At 40.5% G+C, this 10,852-nt stretch overlaps 1 protein-coding gene across 1 annotated transcript; it reads left to right on the top strand.

The window, feature by feature from the left end:
* Positions 1-823: 823 nt before the first annotated feature.
* On the top strand, positions 824-10,481 carry LOC148013309 (ribulose bisphosphate carboxylase small subunit, chloroplastic 3-like). Its single transcript, XM_087667867.1, has 3 exons — positions 824-931; positions 1,101-1,245; positions 10,297-10,481. Exons 1-3 carry the CDS (start codon positions 824-826, stop codon positions 10,479-10,481), a joined length of 438 nt encoding a protein of 145 aa, XP_087523993.1.
* Positions 10,482-10,852: the final 371 nt, after the last annotated feature.

The raw sequence follows: 10,852 nt of genomic DNA, 5'->3' as shown, positions 1-10,852 counted from the left end.
CCCTTGGGATTTAAGCACCATTTTCCCCTTGCATCCCCTGGGAATTAAACACTTTCCCCTTGCATCCCCCAAAATCCATTTTACCCCGGGTTTTTAAGCCCCTCCCATGGATTCAAAGAAAGCCATATTAGCCGGGTTTTTAAAGCCCTCCTTCCCATCGAAATTCCCACAAGCCATTTTACCCCGGGTTTTTCTTAAGCCCCCTTTCTGTGAAGGCCATTTTATTCCCAGAATTTAAAGCCTTCATATTGATCTCCGTAAGTTCATTCCAAACCCGGAATTTTCAAGTCCCCTTCCCATAGCAGCCACCACAAGCAAAATCTTCACCCCCGAGTTTAAAGACCTTCTCTTTAGATTCTCAATAAGCCATCCCGACTTTGAAGCAAAGGGAGTTACTAGGAACCTAGCCCCGATTCTATAAGAATAAGAGGGGTTTCTCTAAAACCTTCCCACTCGATTTCCCCCATAAATCCATCTCTAATTTTTCCCTCACACTCCCTCTCCATAAAGATCTTTATTCCCAGAACTTCTACGAAAGGAAGGGAAAGTTCATAAGTCCCCATTTCCAAAGCCCAATTCCGCAAGACGGTGCTTCGATCAAGGAAGCCGTACCACAAAGGGAATTTCGCATACGAGGGAGACGGGCCAAGATCATAAGACTACGGCCAAGGCAAGAAGGTCAAATTCACGATGGCCCCTAAAAAGGCACAAGGCGCAACCACAGGAGGATCATCTCCTAACATTCATGTGGATATTTCACCGAACCAACAAGTCTAGGTTTTCTTCCTATTTCTTGATTTATGTTGAAGTATTACAAACATGCATGGCTAATTCATGGACGTACCTACCAGCACTGAGCACTGACCAGGTGGCGAAGCAGGTGGACTACATCACCAAGAAGGGCTGGATCCCGTGCCTGGAATTCTCCAACGTACGTGAAAAACTAAGCTAAAAAGAATACATAATATATTAGAGTTGAGAAATGATGTGCACTTGCTGGGTTCATAGAACTAATCCGGCAGTGACAAGAAGAAGTGTGTAGATGGTTGTGTCTCTTCATGTGACGGTGATTGCATCAATCATTATATGTATAATAACAGATGGGGAGCGTGTACCGGGAGCACTTCCACGGGAGCGGGTACTACGACGGGCGGTACTGGACGATGTGGAAGCTGCCGATGTTCGGGTGCACGGACGCGTCGCTGGTGCTGAACGAGATCCAGGAGTGCCGCAAGGCCTACCCAGGTTGCGCTTATGCTTATCAAATCCACCTAGTTTGATAAGATACACTTTTGCGATTGAAATACATTGGCTATTTTAAAGGAAATAACTCACGATTGAAGATCGGTCATTTGTATTTTTTTCAATGAAACGAACAAAAAAAGGAACATAAGATGTCTATGCATTCTTAGCAAGTTGTTTTTATGCATTGCAAAGTAACGAATCTAGATCAACTAATGACCATCATTACGAAGTGAAAATTATTGTAGTACACTTCGATTATACATGGAAAGATTAAATCGCATGTCGCATTATTAGACATCTCTTTCTTCGCAATGATTCATTAAAGAATATTGCTAACAACTGTAGGAATTTGCAAGGCATGGAAATGAGTCTAGGGCTGCATGAAGTAGGTTAAACTCTGGTCAATTGGCATAAATCTCAATCAACTATGTAAGTAGTTAGGAAAGGTTGTGTAATGCTCATTCAGCGTACGAATACTTCATTCAGAAATGAAATTAGGGAAAGGTTGAATGGTTCATTTTAACATAAAATCCTAAAAGCTTAGTGGCATGAATCTTGAATGCATGTTCTAGAAGGATCAATGGAAATTATGTCATAACTTAACATACGCTTTGATCTTAACGAAAAAAGTTAGCGGTTGTAAATCTAATCATACGTAGGCAATGAATCGTGTGCTTACGAGAATAGTATCGTAATGCAACTAGTTTTTCTTCTCTTTGATCAAGACAATATCTTCATGAATAGACAAGTAAATTGGTTTACCCTAAACACCTAAACCGCAAAGGAATCTCTTAGGATGGTTAAATCGATACAATATACTCCAAGTGCTAACTAGGGTTTAGCACGTTAGGGACTTGACCTAGACGCACTTATTGCCAAGTCAAAACTCTCATATCCCTAAAGTCCTGCCCACATTCATGGAATGTAGGGACAATAGGACGTACTTGCAAGAAACGATCTAGGGTTTCTACCCTAAGGATCACTCACTAAAAAGATGAAAGTCCGATTCAGTTGGAATCCTAGAACCGATGATGTCGGCCTAGTGCAATCATGAACGAATTGGATATGAAGACACCCTAACCCTATTTCCTATCTAATCGTGATTCCATGATTAGAATATGCCATTGGATGGGTAAAATAGTCCCATGGATTAGAAGCGACACTTGTGCAACAAGTTGCAGAGTCACATGATCTTGTGGTTTGATCACAAGAGAATGGCCAATTTCTCGGAATGAGGTTGGCAAATTCTTGTGCAAGTTTATCTTGCAAGAGGATGAGTAGTCATCCTGATATAGCACCCTTCTTGGGAAAAGTGACTAAGATAAGGGAATTAGATATTTGCTTGGAAGCAAAGGACCAATCAATAATTTGGAGCAACATATTTACTGTTAATAGAACTTAAGGTATTGGTTAAGTTGGGTTAATAGGGTACGGCCCTAACCCAAGGACATAAAGGTTAACAAACAAACCTTTGGGGATCTCGCCGAGGCGCAATTGATCCCGGATCGAATGCTGGATGCATTTGGAGAGAAGGATTCACTCCTTAGTAGTTGGCCAAATAAACGACCACTCGAAATGATTGTGCTTGTATCACTTTAAATAGCATTGTTTGCTTTGTTTGCTCAATGAACTAAAAGATGAAAAGATATCTAATGCTTCAGGTTGAAGGCCTGAAGGGAGAGGTAGCCTCAGTTACCCCCGACTGTCAGCCTCTGACCCTAACTAAGGGGGTTGTTAGCCACGCCGGGAAGGTGGACCAAACCCGCCGCGAGAGGTCTCTCCGTTGAGCGCTACTTGGAGCAAGAGGACGCTTGGGTGCCAGGGGGGCCTCTGGCCGTAAATCCCTTGCCTTCCGGGCCCTACACAAGAGGCCAACATGACTCGAGATTGGATCTTGAGGCCCACATACTAGTCTATGGGCGGAATCTTGGATTAGTAATCCCTATGGATTGCTGGATAGCCTTCGGGTGGATTATGGATAAGCCTACGGGCTGGACTTTATAAATGTATTCCAAAGATAAATATGATAATATGTTGAAAAGGAACTTGTTTGACATTGTTTTTCTATGTCAAGTGCTAAGATTATGTGAAGGAACCAGTGCCTAATGGGCTAATTAAGGAAGCTGCTTGATGCATGTCCAAATAAATGTGGTAGGTAATTAGATAACCAAAACAACCTGAGGAAAGTGCGGTGGATGTGGCCATGGGTCCGTCCTACGGATGGGTGGTCCTGGTTGGCCGGGAAATTTTCTCAATCATAATGGACAGCAAGGAGATCATTTCCAAGGAAATGAATAGTAAGGGCACTGACTAGAGTCTAGGTGATAATAATCCCGGATTTATGCTGTTTTAGGGGGAACGGAATGGGACTATGCCTTATGGCAGAGAGGTCGAGCCTTGCATCCCTCTCGTTTCCCATTCTCCTTGAACCAAGTGCAGCGTGAATCCGCTTCGGCCCTAGCGTTTCTACGTAAAGTAGTTTGTTGGCGGTTCGACGCTAGTTGCCATTTAGAAAATGACCATTAGAGAAAACCCTGATTCAGGTCTGTCCTAAGTGGGAATGGCTAGAATACTTTCGTGGAGATGCGAAAAGTCCTAGATTGCAAACCCCGTGACATTCCTTGGGAGTGTTGGGCAGAGCTTTCTAGACCTCCTTTCCGATGGACTGCTAAGACGTGTCCTGAAGGGAACAAGTGGACACCTTACAACCTCCAAGAGCATATAAGAGTTGTCCACCTTCAAATAGGTGAGCAAAACTGAGAATGGCCAATATTCAATGGTGCACTTCTTGAGACAATAGAAAAACCCTAATTAGAGCAGTAAAAAGGCCTGGTTTTAGCAAAACAATGTTGAATATCTTCAGATTTGCTAAGATGAGGCAGAACATAGTAGAGGAGAGAGAGAAATTCAATATGCTACCAAGAAAGTGTTATAACAGCAAAAGCTCTATTGTTTCAAAGATAAAAAATAAGGTCACCTGCTGGTTATTAGGGTTCTACTGTTTGAAACCCTAATTTCTGCACTAACACTTGTCAATAACCTCGTTTTAAGGGCATCCTGTCATTTGCAGCCCTAGAATCTGCTCAACATCAAGTTGCCCTGCTATCCTAGAGCTTCAACACCTATCCCTTACTCACAACTAAGTTATCCTTCAGATCTGCCCCCAAACAACCCAAAATGGGCGAAAAACAACCCAACATGGAAGATATACTTTCATGCAACCCAAAACTAATCCAAACTTGGCATTGATCAATCGGGAGGGTGGGACTAGGTCTAAATATGAGGTGATTCCTTTCCACTCCTTGTTTCCTTCAAGGAAGGAGGTGACTCATCAGCACATGAGTGGGATATGTGCCTATAAGCAACAAGGGAGGGGGGTACAGTGTGCTAGGGGAGATTCCCCACATGACCATATCAGAGGATAGAGTATGATTCTTTTGAACTATGATGCATAACTACCATGGCCTTTTTCAAAAATACTTCAGCAATAGAGAAGTAATACATGCTATGTCTCATGCAAGATCTAACCTATGACAAAGAGGATACATGCAATGCTATGTCTCATGCCAGATCTAACCTATGACAAAAATACTTCAGCAATAGAGAAGTGATACATGCTATGTATGTCTCATGCCAGATCTAACCTATGACAAAGAGGATATATGCAATGCATTCAAATATGTCCTCTGATGTCCCAAGCATTTTTAAGATGTTACTTACAAGTTCTTTAATAGCACTACAAACCCTCCCAAGATCATAAAAGAGACAGTGTTAAAGAGGCTAGAGATACCATTAATCTTCCACTCAATAGAGAACTTAACAACTTCTAAGAAGCATAGGCCTGAACAATACTGGAATAGAGGTCCTGACCTTTGAAAAGTTCTCAATATCCCAAACAAAGAAACTATGATTGGCATATACAACAACTGGAAGAACCAAAATATTTGATGTAAAAATAGTGATTGAAGAGAAACATGACTAATGTATTATCAAAACTGAAGCAGTTTACGCCTAACAGCTTTAAGTTTCTTCTCAATATAAGGACTCACTAATGCTAAATCAAAATAAAACTTACCAAGCTTGTGCGATGTTGCAAACTGACAAGCAACAGCATCAGGATATGAGATTCCATTTACATTATGTGCGATAAGGTAGGACTCAGGAGCATGTGTTTGTATTTGTCAAGTCATGGAATCCAAATGGTGCTGGTCAAGGAAAAGTTGCAGTAAATGCAAGAGACTCAAGCATGAAAATCTACACAATACCATCACTGCATGCAAAAGCTATGTGCAAACTTGAAATGGCTAAACCATGGCCTTGTCGAACCGGCAACAAGTAGCTGAAACTGTTGTTGATGTTTGCAAATAGGCAACCATAGAGAGATCCTTGCTTGCATATCAGAGGATACCTTAATATCAACCCATTTTTTCAATGCAAGTTCACAATGTAGAAGGCATACTATTCCTGTTGAACATCATATGTGTCAACCACAATCCTCAATTCACTAATTATACTAAATTAATAGCAGATTTGAGAATAGTGCCAAACAGAAAAAGTTGGTATAAAGCTTGTTTGGGCATGCCTGTGCAGGTCAAGGCATAAAGCGGTTGGACATCTCCATCTCATGAATCTTTTCAAGATGTTACTACCACAAAAGAATTTTCACATAGACTACCAAGATGAACATTTCTCCCATCTAGGACAAGACCTGAGCCTATTCCAGATCATTGATGTCCTGCATTTGACCTGATAGTCCAATGTTTCAAGTGATTAGCACCTGTTGTAACAAAAAAGTTTCCATCTAGAGCAACATGAATCCCACTTATTGGCATGGATACAATTGTTGCTCTGACTTTGGCTATCAATGTTGCAGACTTGAAATCCCAGAGGCAAACTAAACCATCATATGGAAATCCAGCTGAAGCAAGATGTTTTCTTGGGCACCAAAGGCATCATAAAAATTCAGCTGGAGTTTCCATATTTATTCCTATTAACGTATATGTTGATGTCATTATTTCAAAAACATGTTGCACTACAAACTTTGGCCTCCCATATTGATTCAAAAGAACAAAAACTTAAATCTTCTGATTCACCCTCATCATTTTCTAGAATGGTCTCTGTAGCCTTGGCCTGTGCCCAATGCGGCAACAGGGACACGCTGAACTTAAATGCAAGAGTTGTATTGTTTGCAAGCTGAGGTCCAGTAGTAACAAGAGTACCAGAAGCATCCAATTCTTGTGTTTGAGACTTGTCACAGCTCAAGGGGTTTGAAGAAGTATTGTTTAGTTGCCCTTTTGAGTCAAAACTATAGCACTTCCACATCATCTTAGTCAAAAGATTAGGAAGCCTCCAAACAAATATGCAACTCTCTCCATTGAACTCTTTGAAAACCATAAATTAGAATCACCAAGTGAAAAATTTATAGTAAAGAAGTCACGGTCAGCATATATACAACTCTAAAGGCCACCTTAAACTTACCGATATTAGCCGCTTGCAATCAGGCATGAAAGCTATCCCTGTTATTACTTCAGCATGACCTTGCCCCAGGGATAAAATGCTTCCATCTGATATGTCATACATGTGCATGCTCTTATCAGAATGTGATCAGACTACTTATGACCCACTAGGATCAATGCGAACCTACCACAGAAAGGGGCAAAAGACATCAGAAACAATGATGACAAATATTGTACACAAACCCAATGTCTTAAAGATCAAAAGTAGCAAATCTGTAGACAAAAAAAGTGTGATATAAAGAGATGTGGCTTTGCCAATTATCTTCAAGTGGTCAACCTTAAGAAGAACAAGGTTTAATCCTTATTATATTGAGCTTTCTTATTTGAAGAGAGCAGAAATCCTTGTAAAAACAACATCAAAACACACATACCTTTTTTGCCCTGTTCTTTACACCATCTGATAGTAAATTGTGCAGGTGAAAAAAAGGAATTCATTGTTCATACTTTTATGGGCTCATCAACTTCTCCTTCTGGTTTGAAGCATCTTATAGACTTCCCACTAGCAAGATTGAGCATGTTCAGCTTCTTATCCTGAAACGATACAAGACAAATAACTTAACATATTAGCCAATCATGTTTCAATATAAAACTTGTAGTAACTTTCCATGAAAAGAACTTCCAACTTGTCCAACAGTTACTGCTATCTTGTTGTATGGATCAATATCCATATCATAAACTATGCCACGGGAAGCCATTTCTCGATGATAACATGTACTCTTGATGCCCATTGTTGTTGCCTCTATGTTGCAAAACACCACTGATCTACAGGTAAGTGGTTTTACAGTTGCGCCAAAACAAAATAGACTTGAGAATCTAAAAATTCAAAGTAAAAACCATGACTTTAGGAGGAAGTCATACTTGTCGACACTAGTGCTCGGCAATTTGAAACCACCACAAGCAAATTTTGGTGCGCTGATTGAAGCTGAATGATCATCTCATGTCTCGACGACATCAAAATTCCTAAATTCAAAAATCAAGTGTGCTCAAAGAAGTACTCTATAAGACAAACTCTTCAATAGCATAAGACAAAAAATATATCTATCTCCAAAACATGAACTTTGAAAGTGAAAATGACCACCATGTTGACAAAGGAATGATAGACTATGAATGTACAAGTCACAATAGCTGCAAACATCATATATATGTACAAGACAGTCTCTACCACCAAATGCCAAAAGGGGAATTTGAATGGCCTTAATGTTAGCACCCATGAGGGCCATAGCTCCAAAGCTCAGAGTAAGAATCCCTACATCATGGGCTTCATGCCAAGTATTACCACAAGTTCTAGTACAATATCACCAACCACCTGTCAAATAATGTTTTTAAGTAGTGTCTTCCTAGCACCTTTAAGTCTAACTATTATGCTTACTAAAACAATAAACACATTTGATCAACCATTGTTTACCTTGAAGTTTACAATCTGAACGGACTGTAGATCATATACATGAAGATTGCTATTCCAATCACCAGCTGCTAGATAATGACCATCTAAGTTGACACTTAACAAACGAAAGCCCTTACATGAGTTTGAAGGTCTGCTTGACTTTTTTGAAACTATCATTACTTTTGGCTCAACTCCCTTGTCTGTAGAGGAATTATAAGAATAGACTTGAGTAAGAGCCACATAGTGAGGTCTACTACCAAACTAATTTTTTGCAAAACACAGCATTGCAATGCCTTTTTTGAATGACTATTTTTCATATTGTGGATGACAATGATATCACAAGAATTATATTGCACCAAATTAGGCTGATGAAGATGGCAGCACAGGAGATAGAGAGTGTCAAGATGAGTGAATGCTGCCCTAGCCCTAGTGACTACTATAAATAGCAAAAATATGCTAAAATTGGCAAACCTTTCCACATGGCCAAAAGTGGCAGACTAGTCATAGGATGCTGATGTGGAAAAAATGTCAACTGATTGAATAATGTCAAGCAGATAATGACATTATGCAAAATGCAAAAAATAAACCAAAAGTGCACACTAAAAAACTGTCATAGCTCCCATTTCTTTATTAGACTCTAACAAGAGCTCACAACCAAGAGATGGCAAACTGCCATGATAAAATAGGCAAGCTGGCACCCCCTCTCAGATCCTAGGAGCATTTGAAGACCCAACAACCTCATGTGATAAAGCATAGAAGCCTTGCACAAAGGCTTCATGAAGAGATCTACCACATTGTCCACTGTGGGACAATAGGCCACTGCCAACAATTGAGTTGTGATCCAAGTTAAGGAGATGGTTCTAAGTACAAGTTTGTCAAGATTACACCAAAATCCAGGCCTTGCACGAGCTCAAATACGTCACCACAAAGAGGAAAAAAAGTTCAATAATCCACATAAGAATGATGGATGATCGCAATACTTTGAGACTCCCCCTTCAACAAGCCTTTGAACCTATTCTTTCTTGGTGTTCTTTTATACCAAACAACACTATCAAGAATTAGACATTCTCCAATATCCCTTTGACATAATATTTTAACTCTGGAATCTATCCAATGGCTGCTTTGGCAACCGCTCTAGTGAGCATTCTACTAGACAAAGATGCAAATTAAAGTGCAACCACTATAGTAGGTGCATTTTTTGCATCTAGAAAAGTTAGCAGCCTATTAGAAAACCTCATCTTTTCTAGATGCAAAAAATGCACCAACTAGACATAGATGCACTTGACTAACTAATGCACTGACATTGACTACGGGTAGCCTAGCTGTGGTCTTATGATGCCCATAGTTAAGAGGTGGGCCTAGTGATTACATATTTGGCAAGTGATGGTGAATACCTGAGTCTCTCATAACTCGTACTGTAACTCCCTTGATCAAATATTGTGGTGCTATTGCTAACTAAGGCCTTATCAATAATAAACTCACATAACATGTACATGACATCATCGAACATATAGATATATACAATTGAGACATGTAAAGATGGCTTCAATTATACCACACTCTCAGGTCTAATCAGATAGCTCCTTGATGAAATACTCCTCCTTGGCTAGATGATTGTACTCATGTGGAGAAAATTACTACATCAAGGAACAATTAAAAGGCATACATTTTGTTTTCCTTGAACTATTGTGTTTTCCAATGATGTAACTTGAAATCAATGTAAAGGATAGAAAAGCTCACGTTGATCAATCGCTTGTGTTATTGATTAAGTTATACCATCAGATCTTACAGTTGTTCTAAGTGAAACAAAAATCTTATACATACCTTTTTAGCAATAGCCAACAACTCTTTCGCTATGTTCACATCTACAAAACCAATGACAAGTTGCTCTTCTTCCTCTCCATGAGCTCAAAAAGTATCTTTGTTGTTGCATTCTGTGCAAGAAGAGAACAGTGGCTATAAAGACATCCTGCTCTTTGGAGAATGGGGAACATGTCCTTGTGCTGGGCCTGATAAGGAAGTTTGATTATCTATCAAAAACTACCACATAGAGGTAGCCACATCTTTCGTTAACTTCCCATGCCACACAAGCACCTCCACCATCTGAGTTAGTTTGAGCGCAGCATGAAGCTTCACGCCATTCTGGTGCAGGTTTGCATGGCCCCTTACTGTCGGTGGAACAGCACAACAACATCGGTGACCGTGATCCCGACATCAGTGATGAGCAGAGCGATAGTCTCGAGGACAAAGGCACCACTGGTGACGAGGTCCTCAATGATGAGATAGGACTGTGGCCAGGGTGGAAGATGCCCTCGATGGCTTTGCATGTGCCATAGCCCTTGACCTCCTTGGGGCACATGACCATGGGAACGGTCCCGACGTCTCTCTCTCTCTCTCTCTCTCTCTCTCTCTCTCTCTCTCTCTCTCTCTCTCTCTCTCTCTCTCTCAATTAGGTGTGTTCTCTCTATGATAGTGTGAATCAGTGCATCTCTCTCTCTCAAGCTACCAAGGTCAACACCTCGAGCTACACAATCTACTAGGGGTTCAACCCTTCTCTACCCAAGGTTACAATCTAGACCATCATGAGGAAATTGTGCCATTACCTCAATGACCTCCAATCTCTCGGGGAACAAAGAAGCGTGTAGTGGCACCCAATAATGTGTCGCTTACCCTTCCTCTCCCTAAGAAAAGCAAGACTAAGGGGAAG

The sequence above is a fragment of the Lygodium microphyllum genome, chromosome 26 (assembly GCF_053477565.2).
Source record: "Lygodium microphyllum isolate KBCC chromosome 26, Lygodium_microphyllum_v1.1.10, whole genome shotgun sequence".
NCBI classification, from domain to species: domain Eukaryota; kingdom Viridiplantae; phylum Streptophyta; class Polypodiopsida; order Schizaeales; family Lygodiaceae; genus Lygodium; species Lygodium microphyllum.
Note: the sequence above shows the minus strand (reverse complement) of the source record. Positions and strands in the feature narration are given on the sequence as shown.

Excerpts from the sequence above, each read along its gene's own strand:
- LOC148013309 (XM_087667867.1), top strand. The coding sequence starts at position 824 with ATGGCTAATTCATGGACGTACCTACCAGCACTGAGCACTGACCAGGTG. Across the intron at positions 932-1,100 it reads CGTGCCTGGAATTCTCCAAC|ATGGGGAGCGTGTACCGGGA; the intron begins GTACGTGAAAAA and ends GTATAATAACAG. Across the intron at positions 1,246-10,296 it reads GTGCCGCAAGGCCTACCCAG|GTTTGCATGGCCCCTTACTG; the intron begins GTTGCGCTTATG and ends ATTCTGGTGCAG.